The 22,461-nt window shown below is 39.3% G+C and overlaps 1 protein-coding gene across 1 annotated transcript in view; it reads right to left on the bottom strand.

Moving 5' to 3' along the window:
* The window catches only part of OSBPL8 (oxysterol binding protein like 8), a 123,520-nt gene that overhangs the window by 21,869 nt on the left and 79,190 nt on the right, over positions 1–22,461 (bottom strand). The window contains exons 4-11 of the mRNA XM_080935724.1: positions 20,764–20,834; positions 15,502–15,579; positions 13,356–13,457; positions 10,985–11,188; positions 9,230–9,314; positions 7,641–7,812; positions 6,083–6,320; positions 5,189–5,373 (exon numbers count right to left, since the gene is read on the bottom strand). Of these exons, the coding sequence (XP_080791850.1) occupies positions 5,189–5,373; positions 6,083–6,320; positions 7,641–7,812; positions 9,230–9,314; positions 10,985–11,188; positions 13,356–13,457; positions 15,502–15,579; positions 20,764–20,834 (1,135 nt within the window). The remainder of the gene's footprint in view (positions 1–5,188; positions 5,374–6,082; positions 6,321–7,640; positions 7,813–9,229; positions 9,315–10,984; positions 11,189–13,355; positions 13,458–15,501; positions 15,580–20,763; positions 20,835–22,461) is intronic.

Genomic DNA, 22,461 nt, shown 5'->3' on the forward strand with positions numbered 1-22,461 from the left:
CATTTTTAAGATGTTGATCCTTCCAATCCATGAGCATAGGAGATCTTTCCATTTTCTGAGATCATCCTCAATTTCCTTCTTTAGAGGTTTGAAGTTCTTGTCATACAGGTCCTTCACTTGCTTAGTTAGAGTCAAACCAAGGTATTTCACAGTTTTGGTGGCGATTGTGAAGGGTACCTTTTCCCTAATTTCTTTCTCCACATGTTTGTCCTTTGAGTATAGGAAGGCTACTGATTTGTTTAAGTTAATTTTGTATCCAGCCACTTTGCTGAACTTGTTTATCAGCTGTAGGAGTTCTCTGGTGGAATTGTTGGGGTCACTTAAGTACACTATCATGTCATCTGCAAAGAGTGATGTTTTTATCTCTTCCTTTCTGCTTTGTATCCCCTTGATCTACTTTTGCTGTCTAATTGCTCCAGCCAGGACTTCCAGTACTATGTTGAATAGGTAGGGGGAGAGTAGGCAGCCTTATCGAGTCCCTGATTTTAGTGGGATTGCTTCAAGTTTCCCACCATTAAGTTTGATGTTGGCTGTTGGTTTGCTGTATATTGCTTTTATTATGTTTAGGTATGGACCTTGGATTCCTGTTCTTTCCAGGACTTTTAACATGAAGGGGTGTTGAATTTTGTCAAATGCTTTCTCAGCATCTAGTGAGATGACCATGTGATTTTGTTCTTTGAGTTTGTTTATATGGTGGATTACATTGATGGATTTCCTTATATTAAACCATCCCTGCATCCCAGGGATGAAGCCTACTTGGTCATGATAAATGATCGTTTTAATGTGTTCTTGGATTCTGTTTGCAAGGATTTTGTTGAGTATTTTTGCATCAATGTTCAAAAGTGAGATTGGTCTGAAGTTCTCTTTCCTCGTGTGGTTTAGGTATGAGGGTTATTGTAGCCTCAAAAAATGAGTTAGGTAGTATTCCATCTGATTCTATCTTGTGGAATAGTTTGGAGAGTATTGGTGTTATATCTGCAATAAATGTCTGATAAAATTCTGCACTGAACCCGTCTGGACCTGGGCTTTTTTTGGTTGGGAGGCTTTTGATGACTTCTTCTATTTCTTTAGGTGTTATGGGATTATTTAAATGGTTTACTTGGTCCTGGTTTAACTTTAGGATCTTGTATCTGTCTAGGAATTTGTCCATTTCTTCCAGATTTTCCAATTTTATGGAGTATAAGTTTTTGTAGTAGGATCTGATGATTTCTTGAATTTCCTCAGTTTCAGTTGTTATGTCTCCACTTTCCTTTCTGATTTTGTTAATTTGTATACTCTCTCTTTGCCCTCTAGTTAGTCTGGCTAGGGGTTTATTAATCTTGTTGATTTTCTCAAAGAACCAGCTCTTGGTTTTGTTGATTTTTTCAATGGTTCTTTTTGTTTCTATTTGGTCTATTTCTGCCCTAATTTTGATTATTTCTTGCCGTCTACTCTTCTTGGGTGTATCTGTTTCCTTTTGTTCTAGGGCTTTTAGCTGTGCTGTCAAGTTGCTGATGTATGCTCTCTCCAGTTTCTTTTTGGAAGCACTTAGGGCTATGAGTTTTCCTCTCAGAACTGCTTTCATTGCATCCCATAGGTTTGGGTATGTTGTGTTTTCATTTTCGTTGAATTCTAGAAAATCCTTAATTTCTTTCTTTATTTCTTCTTTGACCCTGCTATCGTTTAACAGAGCGTTGTTTAGTTTCCATGTGTATATGGGCTTTTAGTTGTCTTTGTTGTTGTTAAAGACCAGCCGTAGACCATGGTGATCTGAGAGGATGCATGGGAGTATTTCAATCTTCTTATATCGATTGAGGCTTGTTCTGTGTCCAATTATGTGGTCAATTTTCGAGAAGGTGCCATGGGGTGATGAGAAGAAGGTGTATTCTTTTACTTTAGAATGATATGTTCTGTAGATATCTATTAATTCCAGTTGGTTCAAAGTCTCTGCTAGTTTTACAGTGTCCTTGTTCAGTTTCTGTTTCCATGATCTGTCCATTGGTGAGAGTGGGGTATTAAAGTCTCCCACTATTATTGTGTGGGGTGAAATGTATTTTTTGAGCTTTAGTAGGGTTTCTTTTATGAATGTGGGTGCTTTTTTATTTGGAGCATATATGTTAAGAATTGAGAGTTCCTCCTGACAGATTTCCCTGGTAATGAGTAAAAAGTGTCCTTCCTTATCTTTTTTGATAACTTTTGGTTGGAAATTTACTTTATTCGATATTAGAATAGCCACTCCAGCTTGCTTCTTGGGGCTGTTTGCTTGGAAGTTTTTTTCCCACCCTTTTACTCTGAGATAGTGTCTGTCTTTGTCTCTGAGATGAGTTTCCTGTATGCAGCAAAATGCTGGATTTTCTTTATGTATCCAGTCTGATAGCCTATGTCTCTTTATTGGGGAGTTGAGTCAATTTATGTTAATAGATATCAAGGAATAGTTGTTTCTGTTTCCTGCTATTATTGCTTTTGTGGGTTGAGTTGTGTCTGTGTCTTTTTCTTCTTTTGGTTTTCTTGTTTAGGAGTTTTCTTGTTTTTACTAGGATGCATTTTCCCTCATTGTATAGGGTTTTCCACCTATAATTCGTTGTAGTGCTGGGTTTGTGGTCAGATATTGTGTAAATTTTGATTTGTCTTGAAATATCTTCATCTCTCCATCTACGGTGATTAATAGTTTTGCTGGGTATAGCAGCTGGGGCTGGCACTTGTGCTCTCTTAGGGTGTGCATGATGTCTGTCCAGGCTCTTCCAGCTTTCATAGTCTCTGTTGAGAAATCGGGTGTGATTCTGATTGGTCTGCCTTTATATGTTACCTGACCTTTTTCCCTTACTGCTTTTAGTATTCTTTCTTTGCTTTGGGCACTTGGTATTTTGACTATTATGTGTCCGGAGGTATTTCTTTTCTGGTCCAACCTATTTGGAGTTCTGAAGGCTTCTTTTATGCTCGTGGTCATCTCATTCTTGAGGGTAGGGAAGTTTTCTTCTACGATTTTGTTGAAGATATTTACTGTGCCTCTTAGTTGATACTCTTCTCCCTCTTCTATTCCTATTATCCTTAGGTTCGGTCTTCTCATTGTGTCCTGGATTTCCTGGACATTTTGGGTTAGGAGCTTTTTGTTTTTTGCATCTTCTCTGGCTGTTTTGTCTATGTTTACAATGTTGTCTTCTGCCCCCGAGATTCTCTCTTCCATCCCTTGTAGTCTATTGGAAATGCTTGCTTCTGTGGCTCCTGATTTCTTTTTTAGGTGTTCTACCTCTAGGGTTATCTCTTTTATTGTTTTCTTTATTGTGTCAATTTCTGTTTTAAATTCCCTCTTCCATTCCTTCATCTCTTTGGTTCTGTTTTCCTCTAGTTCTTTGAGTTCTTTGAGTGTTTTTCTTGTTTCCTCTTTAAAAGCTTCTGATTCTTTTTGCTTTTCCTCCTGTTCTTGTTTAAGTATCTCTATCAGCGTCTTGAGGTATGAGTTCAGGTCTGCGTCTTCTTTTTCTGGAGTGTTTGGCATTCCAATGTTTGCTGTTATGGGAGAGCTGGGTTCTGGTGTTGCCAGGTTGTCTTGGTTTCCTTGGGATATACTCTTTCGCTTTCCTCTTGCCATCTTGTTGTCAGTGATATGTTCTTGCCTTTCCCTTGTATCTGGTCTGTGTCCCTGGATCTCCACTGGTCCAGGTGGCAGATGGGCCGAGCCCTGTTCTGCGCCCCAGAATTGCCGGGTGGAAACAGAAGTTCCAATGTTGTGTTCCTTGTCCCTGGATCGGGCAGGGCAGGGGCGCACTTTCTGTTTGCACTCTGCAGAGATCTCTCTGCTCTCTGACTGCCTAGATCTCCTACTCACCAGTCTTTAAAACTTTAGGGAAAAAAAAATCTTTAAACAATCTTTAAAAAAATGTTTACCTTATCCTAGTTTTTCCTGATTCTTTGATGTACTACCCAGGGCACTGCTGAAATGTTTTTGGAAATTCCAAACCAAAGTTTCCAAATGGGGTTCTGTAGGACCCAGGATTAACTAGGACTTCTGTGGTTAACTGTGATTAGAAAATAAACACTCGCTGCTTTCTAGATGGGCCACTGCCATGCCTCCACAATATTAGGATTCTCTCGGGAACCATAGCCCCAAACAAAAACCACCCCCACACAACCCTTTCTTTCATAGAAACAAATAAATATAGGTTTTTGAGATTTGTGCATTCTGTGGTGCCTTGAAGCCCAATCAAAGGATTGTTTAAAGGTCTTCAGTCCCATGTCAGTGAAGGACCTTCCATCACTGTTCACTTGGTTGCATGCACTCTGAACAGCTGGTGCTAAGAGATTAACAGAGGAGAGAACAGGAGGCTGATGGGAGTCTTTCAGATCATTGGACCCTTATTTATGTAAAGGTAGTTTCATTCACAAGTACATCCTACAGTGGAGTCTGACTTTTGAGGATACACTGCAAGGTGACAGAGTCTAGATCTAGGTTGGTTGACAATCAAAATCGTTGAGGTTTTCTTCAGTAAAAATGCACCGATAGTTCTCCGAGTTTTAAAAGTTCCAGAGCCAAAGCAATAAGGAAGCCTATTTATTAGCAGCATAGGCAACTCAAGTGCACACTGCATCCGTTCTGCTTGGTTTCTCCACAGTAAACCCACTCACTCTTGCGGATCCTTCTGTAGTGGTGTGAGTAAGTTACAGGTTCTTTTTATTGGGGACGGGGATAAATCAGTCCACTACGTAACCCTTAAGGGCTAGGATCACAAATGTGTACCACCATGTGTGACATCAAGGTCCCTCTTTATTTCAGGAGAATTAATACTTCTATCTACTACATACCATGCAAAGCTTCCCCAGAACAAACCAATAATCTCTTGCGATGATAAAGTTTGGGATGTATCCAAAGTTAACTAGTGTAATATTTATTGAGTACAACTGAACGGATGGCTGACAACACACACGGTGCAACAGCGCCTGACACTCAGGTGCACAGCAGTGCGACGTGGGTGGCTGAGCATGGAACTGCCATTCCCAAAGGAGGAGCTCAGGGCCATTCTTCTCAGGTGTTCCCTACCTGGCTGTTGACACAGGGCCTCTCACTGGCCTTGCTGAGCCCAGGAATCCACCTTTTCCCACCTCCCTACTGCTGAGATTACAACTGCACGCCACCATGGCTGGCTTTTTGTTGCTTTCTTGAGATATTCTAACACCATACAGGGATTTTCTCTTTCCAGAAGACTCTACTTACTCAGACAGGAAATCTGCATGGTAGTAGTAATCGGAAAGTTTATCCAGGAATGAACGAGGCTCCAAAATAAAAGTCGGAAGAACCACCCTGGACAGATCCATGCCGGGACGGACTTGCTTGAGCAGAGTCCAGATAAGGCTCTTGTTTTCTTCAGACACAGTTTCTGTTTGAGAAGCCTCACCTGCCTATAACAAGCAATAGAGCATACTGAAAGACTGTATTTCTCTTTGACACAGACATACAGACAAGACAGTGAATGATAAAAACATGGCTCTCCAAGATTATTCTAGGTATTTTGGAAGTGTACAAAAACCACTAATAATTAGGTAATAAAATATAGTCTATAAAAGTAAACACAGGGCTTCAAGAAATATCAAACAACAGTATAAAAGGACTAAGTATTATTTTATTTGTTCAGTTAAATTTATTTTTCTATTGAAACAAGGCCTTGCTGTGTATTCCCAGACTGCTCTTGCTGTGTAGCCTAGGCTGCCTTTCTGCTTCATTCTCAAGTGCTGAGATTACAGGACTGTGCCACCATACCCAGCTTTGTGGTTCACTGCTTTACATACATTGACTTCTACGCACTGGTAATAGCAAGCAAGATTTAAATTTATGCTTGTTTGCAATTTACTTTATAGCTGGCAATGACATCAAGCAATATCCTGGCTCAAAAACAAACTTGAAAATGTAAACTCTAAGACCATACTGGCATTCAGATTTTTTTTTTTTTTTTGGTTGCTGATAAATGCAAATAAATTCCAAAATACACCTTTGAAAAAGCCATGTGATGCATAAATATTCTTTGGGGAAATCAATAGGCCAAGCGAATACTGTCGCTAATTTTGTGTAGGAGTGTTCTCAGCTTGTGAGTCTCTGACAGTAGGGCATTACCTCTCCCAGCTCTTCATGGCTCTGCTCCATGTAGGTGGTCTCTTTTAAAGGCTCCACGGGCTCAGGGTCGATGTACGAGTCGTCTTGCCTTTCCGACGTGTCCGTGTCGCTCTCTTCGCTTTTCCCCAGCACCTCATTGTCCGACTCATCGTGCTCCTGGTCGTTCTCCTTGTCAGATTTATCAGAGTACATGTCTTGGTCCTTAAAGTGCTGCCTTTCAACCTCACTGTCATTCAGCCTTAGCGGGAGGAAAACAAAGGAGGCTCAGAAGACAAATGCGTAACTGGGAAGAGCATGGCATTTACTAAAAACTTCCTATGTGCTATGCACAGTTCTAAAAGTGTTTTATTTAGTGCATTTAATCTTTGAAGTTTTCATGTTAGGCAACATTCTTTTACAGATCAGTAGACAAAGGCACTGAGACATTAAACGAAGCCTGCGATGGTGCCCACCTCCTGCCTCACAACCACATTCCTGGAGGCAGGGCCACTGCCATGTCTCGTCTGAAGAAAACCACTGAGTCAGGATCATAAAGTTCTCAGTCAGTGAATTTGACTTCCCACCGTGAAGAGCTCCAAAGCAACCCAAAATAACTGGTAAGCATACAATGGAGACATGCATTAAGCTGTGTTCAGCGTTCATCTGATAGGCTTAATTGGCAGGGGGTTTCCAGGGAACAACGGAAATAACAGTTTTGGTTTAAGGGAATAAATCTGTAGCCCCAAAATGAAGCTTTAAGTGACAAGAGGAGGATTTTGGTTTTTTTTTTTTCCCCTGTAAAGCTACAAAAAGAGGCCAGCACCTCCCCCAAAAATCTGTGTACTGCACTACAGTTTTGCCAGAGATGTTAGTATTATGTTAGCATTAACTACGGTGAATACTTCAAGAGGTAAAAACCACAAGCCAGATAAAGTTACCACTCAAAATGCTTCCATAGGACCTAGAAAGGCTCAGTGGTTAAAGAACTGATGATCTTTCAGATGACCCAGGTTCAATTCCCAGCACCCAAATCATATGTACCTCCTGTCCCAGGGGCCTGACGCCCTCTTCTAGCCTCTGAAGGCACTGTGGGAATATGTAACACAGACATGCATACAAACAGGCAAAACACACCCATACACACTAAAAAATAAACATAAAAATGCTTCACAAATGGCAGGCAAAATCCAGTGCCATTACAAAACATGCTCAGACCAGAACAGTAGAAGAGAAGAGTGGTCTTTGTTTTAATGTAAGACAACTTCATATGGGATACAATGCTCAAACTCATCTGGAATGGGATTCTAATGAAAGTAGAAATCATTCTTAATGGAAGGTACACAATGCACAAAAACAAAGGAGACACTCAGCTCACTTGTACCTGGAAAAAAGAACAACGTCACAGGCTAGAATAAAGTAAATAAAGCCCTATGCCTGATTTATAGCACAACCTAACTTTAGAGGCCTTAAGCCATGCTTTAATACTAAACACATTATTAAGATAGCAGAAATAATAGCCAATTTAATTAGCAGGATGGTCTCCAAAATCATTATCAAATTAGCAGCAGAAACTACTTACTGGAAGTTGTCACCACTGTGGAGATTGTTAGCGCGCAGTAACCCATACAGAGTCACATGTGTGCTATCTGACGAAATGCTCAGATCATGCTCCTTCCCTTCCCTCATCATTGTACGTTTAAGAAGACTAGAACATTTCAAAGCCAACTCCAAAGCATCCATCCAGCACCTTCCTAAAACACGGATTTAGAAGCCCGAAAATTAATGAAATTAGTATTTGTCTTTAACCCTCTTACCTTTAAATGTACTGTTTCTTTGACAAGCAAGCACTAGAAATAATTTAAATGTCAAAATCTGACAGGATTCTAATGCAATCTTGTTTTTTCTTTTTAATAAATGCTTTTTGAATAATACACATTTAAAAATCACTATAAATAAAAGACAACATGTATTATTTAAGCATATCAATTCTAAAACAATCTCTGAAACCTTAGAAGATTAACATACAGTTTCAAGGTATCATACAAGGTACATAAAACCCAGTGAAAGGCCGTGTTTCCTGACTGAATACTGTTTCACTGCTGACTGCATCCGTTCTGCCTCCACACAGACACTGTTGACTCACAGGCCTTGTGACATTCCACGTATGCTCTCATGCACAGATTCCAGTCACCGCAGCCCTCCTCAGGATCCCCCCCATTCTCTTCCCAACACTTGCGTCTACTCTCATATTGTTGTTCAGATTTCACATATCAAAGAAAGCATGTGATACTTGTCCTTGAGTCTTATTTTGCTTAACACAAGAATTTTAAGCCAAGAAAATACCTACAGAATGCTATCATTAACTACCAAGTCTGTCACCAGTAATAGCTTTCTTTTACAATTTCAAACTGTTATCAGTGGAATTATGAAATGTGTTCATATATTTAAGTGTGTTAATATTCATATATACTTATTTTAAGATCTAGCAAAAAAAAATGAACCAAGTAAAACATTTTCCTATTGAAGTCTGATGTTCATACTACACTTTTCTAGTAATTTAAGATCAGCACTGGAAGGCTGTAAGACTCCTTACAACAAGCTGATCTAGACCATACAGTGCAACAGTAAGGAACAAATCCAGTAGTTACAAAGCTTTTCCATTATGTTGCATGTGTGTGTGGTGTGGTTTGCTCTCTCCGTATTATTTGCCACGTGACTTATGTTTCTAGCTATAGAGGGGTGAGTGTGTGAGTGTGTGTGCAAGTTGTTTGTATTTTGCTTTCTTATGTAAAATATAACCAAACCAGTGCTATTTGTTCCACAAATGTTAACTTAAAAGGATGACAGCATATAGGCTGCACATCTCTCTTAAATGATAATGTATAATGAATTACTACAAAGAAATACTATTAAGTTCCCAAGGCATTAATGTGTCAGTGGAGAGTGGAAGAAAACCAGACAACCTGAGCTGCTAACACTGCCCGGTTAGATGTGTCCTTTCAGAGCTCTTGTCTGCAAAGCTAATGCGTTTAGTGTTCTACACAGTTTATGATTACAGGGTTTTGCTTCAACTGTCCTTTGAACACATGATTTCCTCCAAGGTTAACATAAAGTAAAATGCAAAATAATCCTTTAAAGATGAGAGCCAATCCATCAAAACGTATTTACCATCTGACTCTGAAGTAGCTCGGATAATTAGGTAACTGCTAGGTAAAGGCTGAGTTATGGATCCAACTGCTTCACCCTTTGGACCCTTCAAAGAAAGCAGGTGGAGCAGGTAAGTATTGTGACAGACCAACAACATAAAAACCAGTATTATTCTTGTCAGATATTGACCCACCAGGAACAAATAATAATTTAAAAACAAACAAGCTTTAATTACATCCTTAAGAATGCTAATGTTTAGTATTAATTTCTTTCCCAACAAATATTCCTCCTTAATAGAAAATGGAACAATAGCATTTATCACTTAAATATTACCTGTATATATTGCTCAAAATTAAGAAAGCCTAGTATCTAACATACTGACATAATTTTAACAAAATTTCTATCTTACAGGTTTTACTACATCAGAAATATTGATTCCTAAATGTTTTTAAAAAGTTACTGGAAATACAGTTAAAATTCACTAGATAAAGAGAAATGAACTATATATACCTTATAATCAATTACTCTTTTTTTAAAATACTGATAACAAAAAACTTGACTTTTTACAAGCTAAGATAGAAAATTGCTTCATAACTGTGGTTATCTGAAAACACACACACACACACACACACACACACACACACACGCACACACACACACATACACACACGGAACACTGCTGTGAGGTGGCCCCTAGAACTAAGGTACACTTGGACCTAGAATCAGACTGCCTAGATTTTAATATTGTCACTTACTAGAAAAACTACTAAAGTAGCCACTGTGGGGTTCAATCTTTATGTATTTAGGAGAAATCTGTATTCTTCGCCTAAGTATGAGGATGAAACAAACTCCATTCAAAATACCTCTGTGGGTTCAGTTCTTTCTTCCATCCACACATGTTGCTCATATAGTACAAAAATCTAGAATTTACCATACTAATACAATTTTAATGTTAACAAGAATTTTCATCCTATAGATCTTACTAGGTGAGAAATACTATGCTTCTAGAAGTATAAATTAGGTAGGTAGCTAGATATTTAGTTATAACTCACTAGTAAAAAAAAAATTGAATTCCAAAACAAAAATAACTCTGAAATCCTAAATTTATTACTTGATGCACCTAGACTACTGTGATTAAAAAGCCCATATCTCTTCCTAGGCAAATTAATATTGTCAGGTATATATTTGTCCTTTATTCATGATGAACCAATTAACTACCTAGACTAAAGCAATGATCCCACTGTGAAATCTTAAGGTTTGGTGATGTGGTTAATGTAAACAACATTGTCTATGGTTTGGAGAATTCCTTGATCATGAGTTTTCCTGTTTGCTTCTGCTTTCAGAGCATGCAGGGACCACACTAATACTTTTAGTTACAAAACAGTGGTGCTCTATCTTCAAAGAAAGAGCAAACAGGATGCTTCTGGTCCATGCATCCCAACTCACACTCTCATCACTACAGGGAAGGCCACACAAAGTGTAGGTCTCTGTTTTAGACAATCACTGTGATGAAACTGCACAAAGATGCCATCAACATTACACAACTTTACAGAGAACAAAGAACCACAATTAATAAAAATATAAACTTAATCTTCAGTGACAAAAGAGAAAAATAAGATGTAATATTATTGAGAAAATTTTTCAGAAAAAAAATGTTCTAGGTCTTAAAGGCAAGAGAAAGGATTTTTGGTAAAGCAACAATATTCTGAATTCTAGCCAAGGACTTACTTCTCCTCACTGTCACCTCTACCCTTACCTCAGCAAGTGCTCACATACCTTCACTGCCCAAATAGACTGCTCCAAAGGATGGAAAAGCTTGAAACAAAAGCCATCCTTTTTTGATGGACGTTCAATGATCTCACAAGCATTCAGAAGGACTGTTCCAACCCACTGACCATTTTTTTGTGTTTTATAGATCAGAAGCACCCCAGGTTTCAACACACACCACAGCTTGGTCCAGCTCTTTAGGGTACCACGAATCTACAGAAAGATAAGTTTATTTTAGAGACTGATAGCTGTTTCTCTTTCTCGACTATAGAATATCAGACTGAATAATGGCTACCAGGCTGTTTTAATCTAAAGTCATATTGCCCATGCATTTACACCGAATACATCTTTAATCTAAAGTCACATTGCCCATGCATTTACACCGAATACATCTTTAATCTAAAGTCACATTGCCCATGCATTTACACCGAATACATCTTTAATCTAAAGTCACATTGTCCATGCATTTATACTGAATACACCTTTAATCTAAAGTCACATTGCCCATGCATTTACACTGAATACACCTTTAATCTAAAGTCACATTGCCCATGCATTTACACTGAATGTCTTTAAGTCACAAGACTACTTCATGGCAATGCACTGCAGACAAATGTTAAGCTGACATGGCTCCTGATTCTAAGAAACTCAGGAATTTGTGGAACAGTAGACCAAAGTTTCAAATACATTAAATAGAATCCCTAACCTATGTGATCACTCAAGGGTCATTAAAATAAACTTCCACAGTACTGAAATTATTCTTTTTGTGGCAGTTGTTACAACTGTAATTTTTGTGAATAAATGACTATTCTTTTTTTTCACTTTGCTTTTCTGAATGTCTTTAGTACAACCAAGATTTCTCATAAATATTTGGTAAACAGTAGGAAGAAGGAAGAACCTCTACCTAGTCCCTAAATGTGCCCTGCTTAGAAAACCGTTCCCAGTCATTTCCTAAGGCGTGCTAAACAAATGCCTAGGAGAAAGTCTTTAAGTGTAGGCACATTACTTATTTTTATGAAATATTCCTCACCTTAAACTCTAATGCTGCCAATAATATCAAGTTTTTCTATCATTTCCTACATCTGCACTCATTAAGAATTGTTGCTAAGCAATTTACTGGCTAAACAATGCTGAAGAGGTTACCACTATGGTATAAATTGTTCAAATTACACTAGGAACTTTCTTCACATTTACTCATTAAATCTAAGTGAATTGTGAATGCACATTAATTACTAGGAGTGCCCTAGTAATCAAGATAGAGTATAGGAGACTCTGAAGCCAGAAATAAAAAGAGAAAAATTGTAAAAAAAAGATGTATGTGTGTGCACACACGCATATAAATGAGATGGTAAATTAAGAGAATCAAAGAAAAGACAGTTACTCTGATGTGTAATAGTCTTGCTGTTGGAGATGTGCCAGGAAAAACAAGGGTCAGCTGTCAGAAATGAAGGTTTAAAGGCAGCCACGGCATCAGGAGTGGTAGTGTGCACCTGCATCACCTGTGTGTGAGATGCTGAGGCCAGACGGCCATGTGCCCAAGGCTGGTCAGGGCTGCACAGAAATAACCTGCTTCAAAGTAACAGGGAGGGTTGGAGAAAGGAGGTACGGTCCATCCATTCTGAGGATGGTTGTGGACTTGCAGGGAATAAGTTTGACTCTGGAAAAGAAAACAAGTAGGATCCAGAGCTACTATGCTCTCAAGAAGAGATAAAGTAAGCTGAATTTATTGTCAGCACAGAACTGAAGAAGACCCTTGCAGTATTCGAACTGTGTGCACCCATGATGAAGGCTCTCGCTGTAAGGGGACTTGTTCTCGCTGTCTCTCGGAATGCCTCGGTAGTGGTTCTAACTCATAACTCTCTAAGTCAAGTTGAGACTCCCGCAGCTGTCCATGAGGTAAGAACAGGAGAAGACAGAGTGATGGTGAGCGGAGACAGGAGAGCAGTGTGGACCTGCACTCACTGCACAGCACTTTGCAAGCAAAACCTTTTGTAATCTGTTTGTCAAGACAAACAAAGGTTTCTCACTCTGTAGACCAGGCTGGCCTAGGTTAAAGGCATGCACCACCACTGCCTGGCTCAGGTACAACTTTTCTATCAGCTTGTCTGTATTTAATAATACTAATTCCAATCTGCAATAATACAGAATGATGAGTGGAATAATAAAATACTTTTATAATGAGTTATATTAAACAGCACCGTCTCACAATAGTCAAGATGCCTCAACAGAACTGCTGTTCCGATGTCCCTCCAGCTCCTTCTTGTGAAGACTGGCACAGAGAACATAAAAAGTTTCTCTCCCGCTAAGCATCTATTGTTTTGTCTCACACTTTCTTCTCCCCATGAGTAAATGCTCAGTGAGTTCAAACCCAAGCCCTGACCTTCAGCCAGTCGGCCATGACAATGACAGAGGGGTCTGTGATGGTGCTGAGTAGCTCCTTCGTGGCTCTCTTCTTCTCCTCACGGTAATTCTTCTTTTGTACCTGATGTAAGTGGAAACAAACAATACAAGAAACAATTTCTTATAGTCCCAGCATTTTCAGATAAAAACTAGACAGGAGTTTTTGACAAGGAGGTTAGAATCTGGTTTCCATGGTCACTACTCCAGCCCTCTGTATCCTTTTAAATCACTTCTATGCTTTCAGATGCACACAATCTATAGAAGTGCACAGCTTCTATGTTTTTAACACACAAACTCTCCCATCTGGTTTTCTCTTTGAGAGTTTCTATGCTTATCGTGTTCTTTTGGCTGTGGCACAGATTCCTGGCATAAGCAAACTTATGTGTTAACCCCGAGTGCATCAGCAAACTGTTATTACTCCAAACTCATATTGACCACATTACTTCATTTAATCACCACAATAAGCTTTCCAGGTAAAGCTATTATCAGCTTTATTTTATGTTCAAGGACACTGAGGCGGTGTCAGTAATGTGCCCTGAATCACACAGCTAGCAAAGTGTGAAACAAGATCCAGAGGCAGACCGTCTTCCAAAGCTGTGCTCGAAATCACTGGGTTGTTTTTCCCAGTGCACACTCTTACTGGAAGAAATCTTCGTAGCTACTAGCTTTTGACTATTACGAGCAATGCTGCAATTTCTCCCAAATGAAAATTGTACCTTTTTTCTTACTAAAATCCAAGACAGGAACTAAGAAACTATGAAAATCAACTTGTTCAAAATATTAGATGTTTTACTTTTATAGGTAAATTACTTTTTTTATTAAATAATAAGACAAAAATCTATTAAAGTTAAGTTTAAGTGAGATTATATACACAGAATAAAGTTTAACTATTATATTACTGCCTCTAACACCTAAGACTTATGGTCATTTTATTTTAGGAGGTCTTCACTTATTTTTATTTACTGTGTATGTGTTCTCACACCAGCATGTATGTCTGTGTATCCCATCAAAGTCCATGAAAGCAAGAGAAGCCAGCAGATCTTCTGGAGCTACAGAGGTTGCTAGCTGCCATGCAGGTATTGAACTAGGGTCCTCTAGAAGGGCAGCCAGTGCTGCTGAATAGGTTTACTAAGAGACTGCTGATGCAGATGCACACAGGACCTGCCATGGACCACAGGCGGATGTGATGGATGAGCAGGGAACAGTGCTAGTAGAGAACACGTGTTCTTTAAGCTCCAAGTTCTATTGCCATTCAGGAAGGTAGCCTCCACACTACACATTTCTTAAGAAAGAAGTTAGAAATCTGGACTTTCATTGTCTCAAAATTTAAGACATGATACAGGTCAAACAAAATATATATTCCTTGGGTCTGGAAATTACCAAACTAACTTAAGTGGATGCCAGAAATGACCACAGGCTGTTCCACATACAATGAGGTGCTCTCTCTGCCCTGTTAAAGCTGTGAAGAGATGCCTACTCCAGAGGCTGTGGCCTACAACAGCCTGCTCTGGGACAGTCCTCACGGCGGCATACAGACATGAACACTCTGCATGTGTGCTTGCCTGTCAGTCCTCCCGGATTCCTTCCTCTCCCTTTGGGAGGATACACATCAATTTTCCATATTGGCCCATATTCAAAAACACATGCAAAGCACAATGTCAAAGGGTCATCAGCTTTGCTGTAAGACCGTGGCTCCTAGTAAACACCTAGTAACATAAAGTCCCACCGACATGACCACCCAAATGTGAGCTGAACAAAGACAACACCAATGGGCATGCCAAAGTGGACAAGGAAAACCCCCACAAGGCCTCAACCCCAAACAAGGAACTATGTGCAACCGAGGAAAATCTGGGATAAGGAGAAGTAGACTTCATCACAGAAGAACACACCAACTGTCTATTCTGAGCCATGGTCAGTCTTGAAAACATACATACAAGTAACATTATACAGACTGAGTAGGTTATATTTAGGAATATATATACATGCATGCAATAACAATTAGCAAAGGAAGAGGTCACAGAGAGCATGAAGGGTTACATGGGAGGGTTTAGAGGGGAGAAAGGAGAGGGAGAAATCTAATTTATTAATATATAAATAAAGATTAAAAAGTAACTATAGAAACTAACCTTAAGAGACTCTTTCTTAGTGAGCTTACTTGAAGTTGAACTGTCCTTTTCTGAGCCATTATAAAGTTTAGATTCAGACTGAGATGAAAATAAGAAAATAATTAAAACTTACATTTATTTTACATACCACATAAAGCTTAACATTATCTTTCTTACACTCTTCCCATTTGCTGCTATGATTTAAACAAATGAGGATTTTAATACAAAGTTTTCCCCACATGGTATTTGTGTTTTCACATGCATGTATGCACTTTCAAAACTTAATCTGCAATGTGAATTTAATATTTCTAAATTTTACAGTGCATTTCTCAGGACTTTTCTTAGAAAATATACAATTGTCCAGTTATTCTTTGTATAAATATTGCCAAAGCAGTGTTAAAATGACAGTTGAAATATGCTACAAAAAGAGACCATGTAAGCTTTCTCAAACTGATATAAAGACCAGCCACTACCTCAGCTCCTCCACCTTCAAAATTCAGGCAAAGCCATGCCAATTGTGCACTTTAGCACGGGACTCCTAGGTCTATTTCTTTCCACCTGTCCAGGGTACTTAAACTGTGATTAAGACAAAACTAGTTAAGAGTTAATCTCCATAAAACTTGGAAAAATTGGACAACCCATGTTTCTGTATTCACTTTACATGTCAAAAAGAGGCTCAGAGAGGCCGATTTCTCAGACACAGTCCTTAACGTAGAGGTGAATGAAAACCAGCTCTCCTGATGCAGTGCCCACAGGCTTTCATCTGGGTACAAAGCATAGGTCTGAGAGCTATCTCTAAATCTTACAACAATATCAACATCTCAATGTTCTATAATTTTTCATTTCATTGTCAGACACAGAATAGCATACTAGCATTCTTAGTAATCCTCTGGGTATACATGGAACTTGATCAAAATGCTGGCTTCCAAATGTTGAACAGATTCACCTGCATATCACTAGCTTTAACCAAGGATCCTTCAATCAATTTTATGACCCATGGTGACAGTACCATAGTTATTCACTGGTGATAAAACAGCCAGTGTGCCAGCTGAAGAGAAGGAATGAGCTAAACATTTTTGATCAACCAACAAAGTGGAAATGTCATTGAAGCTTATTTATCTTGTTTATACTAAAAATACCTCTGGTGGTTGGCACAAGATATCTTTACATAAATAGCATAGATGAAGAAAAAAGGAATGAGTTAAACATTTTTGATCAACCAGCAAAATGAAAATGTCACTGAAGCTTATTTGTCTTGTTTATGCTAAAAATACCCCTGGTAGTTGGCGCAAAAAAAAAAAAAAAAGACCTTTATGTAAATGGGGCACAGTAGAGGTTATGATGTTGGCAGTAAATTGACAGGAAACAAGCCGAAATTATTTTCAATGCAGAAAATAGAGCTCAACTTGCTTAAACTTTTAAGTTGCTGACCTACGTGGCTTGAAATACCATATTAACTGTTCTCATGAAAATGGCATAAACTGTGATACCAAAACAATTTTTCATGATTACTCCTGCTATACAGCTGTTTCCAGATATCTATGAGGACTTAGCCCCAAAAGATGACACAGCTTCTGTCAGAGAAACGCAGTGCATTACAACGGTCACAGAACTCTACTTCCTACAAACAGGAGGAGCGCACTAGATAATACTGTCTAACGAAGATCACTCATGTTGTTTGTCAGCTTGAATGTTGATGAAATTAATGGCTGGTTCTACTCACAAAGGACCACAGTAAGCACTGTGCATGGCCACCTCACCTAAGGCTTGAAGCAACCCTGAGATAGCAGTAGCATCACCCTTTGCTAGTAAAAAAACTGTACCTACAGATTAAATAGACAGCAAACAGATAAACAGAATTTTGTACGGTTTTGGTAATCTCACTTTATTGCTTTATTGCTTTTGAAAGCTCTTCATACAGTATGGCAGTCAGAATCAAAGGTGGACGTTATCTTTATAAGTAAGAGACAATGTTTCCCCGACAACTCCAAGTGACAATATCTGGTTTGGCTATTATAGGGTTCCACTGTCATATGAGTCCCCAGGCAAGAAGCATGTCCTGGGAAATTGGTGAATGAGCTCAGATGCCTTGAGCAGCTCTGACAGTGCTGTGCAGTCTAGCTGTGACAGACCAGGAAGTCAGGAACCAAGCTCATGACCCAAACAGCACTGCCCAGCTTTACTTTGGTAATATGACCTCTTGCATGTTAAAAATACTGTATCATAGTAACGATGCTCTATCACTGAGCTGTCCTTACAACCTCCTTTTTTCCCCACTTTTAAATTTTGGAAAAGGGTTTTACTAAGCTGCCCAGGCTGGCTTACAATCCTCCTGCCTCAGTTTCCAAACTATCTGAAATTCCAGGCATGTCTCACCAGGCCTGACTCTGAATTCACATATTTTTAGCAGACCAAAACACATGAACCATCTTTGTTTCTTTGTTGAAGATATTTCATTACAGTAGGCTTTTATTTTCTTTGTAAGCACAACTGATCACCATGTTAATACTGACCACAAGGCCTTTAACAAAGTTTCTTGAATCTGTTAAGTGGCTTTAGAATGCTTAGCTGCCCCCACCCCTTCCCCACACTTAACTCTTATGGCCTTTCAGACCATGTGACTTTAAGAAGTTATTTCTCTCTTAAGTTTTAATGTCCTGGTTAGTAAAATATCTTAATTTTCTTCTAACTCACAGGGTTGTTTTGGAGGTTAAATGAGGTAACACACATAAAGTGTTTAACATAATAGTTGGTATATGCTCTGATTCAGGTTCCTAATTATATTCTAGATTGCAAATGTAGTCAAAATCTGCCTCTCAGAATAAGGCATTATATACCAAATTTCTTCCAAGATTTCCTTTAGAAACTATAAAACACTACATTTATATATCAAAAAAAAATTAAGAAGTTACTGTGGTTACAAAGATACTTTGGGTTGGAAAGTAATTTATTCAGGTAAGCGTTATTGTTTTTTAAAAACAAGTAGCAATAACTTATAAACGTATAGGTATATTTGCAGATGTTGGGAGATCGAGTTACAGGATCTTTATTAGAGAAGTCCCTTATCCTAGCAATAGGATGCCATTTATCTTACTATGCAAATTACTCAGACTGGCCATTCTTGTCATGAAGATAATTAAAACTTCATTTTGAAAATGTTGCTTTGGGGCTGGAGAGGTGCCCTGGCCTTTGAGAGCACTGACTGCTCTCCCAGAGAACCAGCGCTCAATACCAGCACCCACATGGTGGCTCACAGCTTGTCTGTAACTCCACCTGGGATCCAAAGCCCTCTTATGGCTTCTTTGGGCATCACACATGTGGTGTACAGATATACATGCAGGCAAAACACCTACACACATAAAAATAAAATAAAATTTAAAATTTGTTCCCCAAAATTACTTAAATAAGAATGAGTAGGTTATACATTACAATATTTAGAAACAAACTAGTTATTATAGTTCTCTTGAAAAATGGCAGAGTGAGTACAGTAGTATTAGTACCAGGAGCTTATCATCTTAAGAGTTCTTCACTATGGTTTTTGTTTGTGGTCCAGACTGCACTGTGATCCACTGCATTTGAGCTGTGTGAAATGGCAAGGAGACTGAACTCTGCAGTCCCGATGGACACTAATAACTGTACAGAAATGGGCCTTGTTACAACTGTGATTTTTGTATAAAGGAGCATTTGGTATGTTGACTTTAAAAATTAAATGGGTATTCATTCTACTAGTACTAGCTGCTAAGTAACTATGTGGTTGGTTCCCCCCACCAACATGCCTACATATACACATGTACCCGCACACATATGCCCAATAAATAAATGTGCTGTGAAACTTTCAACCTAAACATACACCTTAAGAGTTACAGATATTCTTAGAGTTAACTTATGTATAGAATGTACACAACAGGAATCAAAACATGCTATGTAATCCTTTCAACTATTCCTAAGAACAGGAGTAAAATACATGAGGTGGGATAAACAAAGCCTACTGCTATGGACAGCAGAGACTTCACTGGGTTAAGAAATAGGTTTCCAGGGCTAGGGAGATGGTTCAGTGGTTAGCAGCACCGACTGCTCTCCCAGGGGTCCTGAGTTCAATTCCCAGCAACCACATGGTGGCTCACAACCATCTGTAATGGGATCTGATGCCCTCTTCTGGTGTGTCTGAAGACAGCCACAGTGTACTTATATGTATTAAATAAATAAATGAATGAACGAATAAATGAATCAATCAATAAATAAATCTTTAACAAAAAGAAATAGGTTTCCTTTGAAACATTAAATTGATCCTAAAACCTTTTAAGAAGTTCTCATCACAGCTAGTAAATCTTATCAGAAAAAGGAAAAACTCCTTGATGAATCTATAGAGTGCTGCTGCATCACTACAGCGGTAGTACTCTAGGGCACTTTAAAAATGCTAACTTAGAATAACCATGTCCTATTTAATGATAGGATACTACTGCAAATATCTTTGTTCACCACCTGTTAAATGTGTATGTATGAAATCAAAGTTTTTGGTAGTGTCATGTGATGCAGACTCTGGTAGTGTTCTGCTGAAGGGAAGGGAACACATGGAGAGTAGACATACACTTAAAGGGCAGTGATGGGGCTAATGCATAGCTGGCTTCGCAACACTTCATTGGTCTCTCATCTTCGCTGATCTTTGCTTCGATGAAAGAGGCACCCCAGCTGGTTCTGCTGGATCATGTCAGCATTGCTGACTCATGTTTGGTATTCTGATACTACTGAACTAGACTGCTGGGATTCGACAAACAGAGGTTGGAATCGCCCCCAAAGAACTTCTAAACAGATCCACGTCCCCTTGTCCTACTTACCATCTTTTCTCCCCTACCTTTGGATGGGGGTAAGGGAATCAAAGTGTCTGGGAACCCTTATTAAAACTAGGTTTCAAAAAAATCTAAGCCTACATGTATATATTTTGACTGTCATATAAGTAAATTTAAAATACTTAAAAATAAAACATGAAGCCTGAAACATCTCAGAGTGGAGCTCTCAGATTTCAGTTTGAGAAGTTCTGCACAGCCCACATACCAAAACCAGTTACTATGAAGAGAACAATGGTTACCAATCAGCACATCCCAAGTACTCCACAGCGCCTCAGTCAGTCCAAGTATAGACCTTTATACTTTTCATATATACTACATGGTTTAAAAATACCAACATAAAAATTCCTATGAACGCCTACAGGATTTCAGTTCAGTGCTTTCATTTTAAATGTCAGAAAAATGTCCTATCACATACTGAGAACAACAGTACGCCTACCTTGCTCTTTGACATTGAAAGTGAAGAGTCATCTTTATTTTGAGAAATGTCTTCTTTTCCTCTTTCAAAACCTTTAGGGGGAAATGGCAATATTCAATTATTACAACCTTTGAATATACAGCCATTGATGTTAAAGAACAAACATGAGCCACTCAGTTTAGATATGCTTGCTATTTATTTGTGCTCAGAGTTCAAACTTCTATGGCTTACAGTCATCTCACTGCATTTCCTTCAAATTCAGAGAAGCCTTAGAATGCTCAGAGGGGTCTTGTTGAAGAGTGGAGGATGGATTGAGAGAACCAGAGGGGTCAAGGATACCATGGGAAGATCTACAGAGTCAACTAAACCACTAACCAAAGAGCATTCGAGGCTGGACCTATGCCCCTACACAGATGTAGCAGATGTGCGGTTTGGTCTCCATGTGGGTCCGCTAACAAGAGAAGCCGGGGCCGACTCTGACTCTGTTGCCTGCCTCTGGATCCCTTTCCCCTAGCTGGGCTGCCTTGTCTGGCCTCAGTGGGAGAGAATGAATATCAGTCCTCTTGTGACTTGATGTGCCAGGGTGAGTTGGTACCCGTGAAAGGCTTCCCCTTCTCTGAGGTGAATTGGAAGGGGTTACATACAGGGAGAGGGGCTACAATCGGGATGTAAAATGAATTTAATGAAAAGAACTAAAATGGAGCTAAACTAGATTTTATAGCTTTTTGTTTTAACTCGGGGAGATGGCTCAAGGGTTTAGAACACTTGCTATTCTCCCAAAGGACCTAAGAACTCTCTCAGGCAATTCTGGAATCTGTCAGCTCCCTTCTGGCCTCACACTTCGATCACATGTATACATTAATAACAAGAAAATTTAAAGAACAAAGTTAGGAAGGGGGTAGGTGGAGGAAGAAGGGGACGGATCTGGGAAGAGTTGGGGAGAACTGGAGGGTGAGTATGCATGCTCATATGACAGAACTATGTTGCATGCATTGTGAAATTCTCAAATAACAAAGAGAGAGGCAATGAAGAGTTCCCACGTCCACTTGAATGTTATTTTCTGTGCTACTGGAACAATTCACATGATATCATCCTCTTAGAGCTTTTAGCCAAGAAAGCTTGCTCTCTCTCTCTCTCTCTCTCTCTCTCTCTCTCTCTCTCCCCCTCTCTCCCTCCCTCTCCTTCCCTCCCCCTCTCTCTCCCTCACTTCCCCCCCTCTCTATTTTTAAGATAGACTCTGATGTGGCCAAGAAAGACCTTGAACTTCTGACTCCCTCTGCCCCCACTTTCTGAGTGCCAGCCGTACACAGGCTTGCACCACTTCAGCCAGTGTATCCAGTTATGGGGACACAGCCACCGCCATGTCCATGTGTTCTCTGCTAACCAAGATAAATAACCAGAACTCCAGTGAGCTCATTTCTGAACTGAAAGAACCATCCAAGCTAGCTTTTCTCTGTTACTGTCAACTAGGAAGATATTTCATAAGGTGATAGAGATGGGCGGGAAAATAAATCTGCAGTAAGTATACATCAAAGGAAGGGGAAAAGGTACAGGAGAGGTCATGGGGCAGGGAAGGAGAAAAAGGAAAGAAAAAATAAGAAAAGGAAGAGAAGAAAAGGAAGGGAAGGAAGAGGCAAAAGAACTCAACCAACCAATCCATCAGTTTGGGCGTAGGGGCATGTGCCTGCAGTACCAACTATTTGGAAGTCTGGGGCAGGA

This window comes from Micromys minutus, assembly GCF_963924665.1.
Source record: "Micromys minutus genome assembly, chromosome: 22".
Classification (NCBI taxonomy): domain Eukaryota; kingdom Metazoa; phylum Chordata; class Mammalia; order Rodentia; family Muridae; genus Micromys; species Micromys minutus.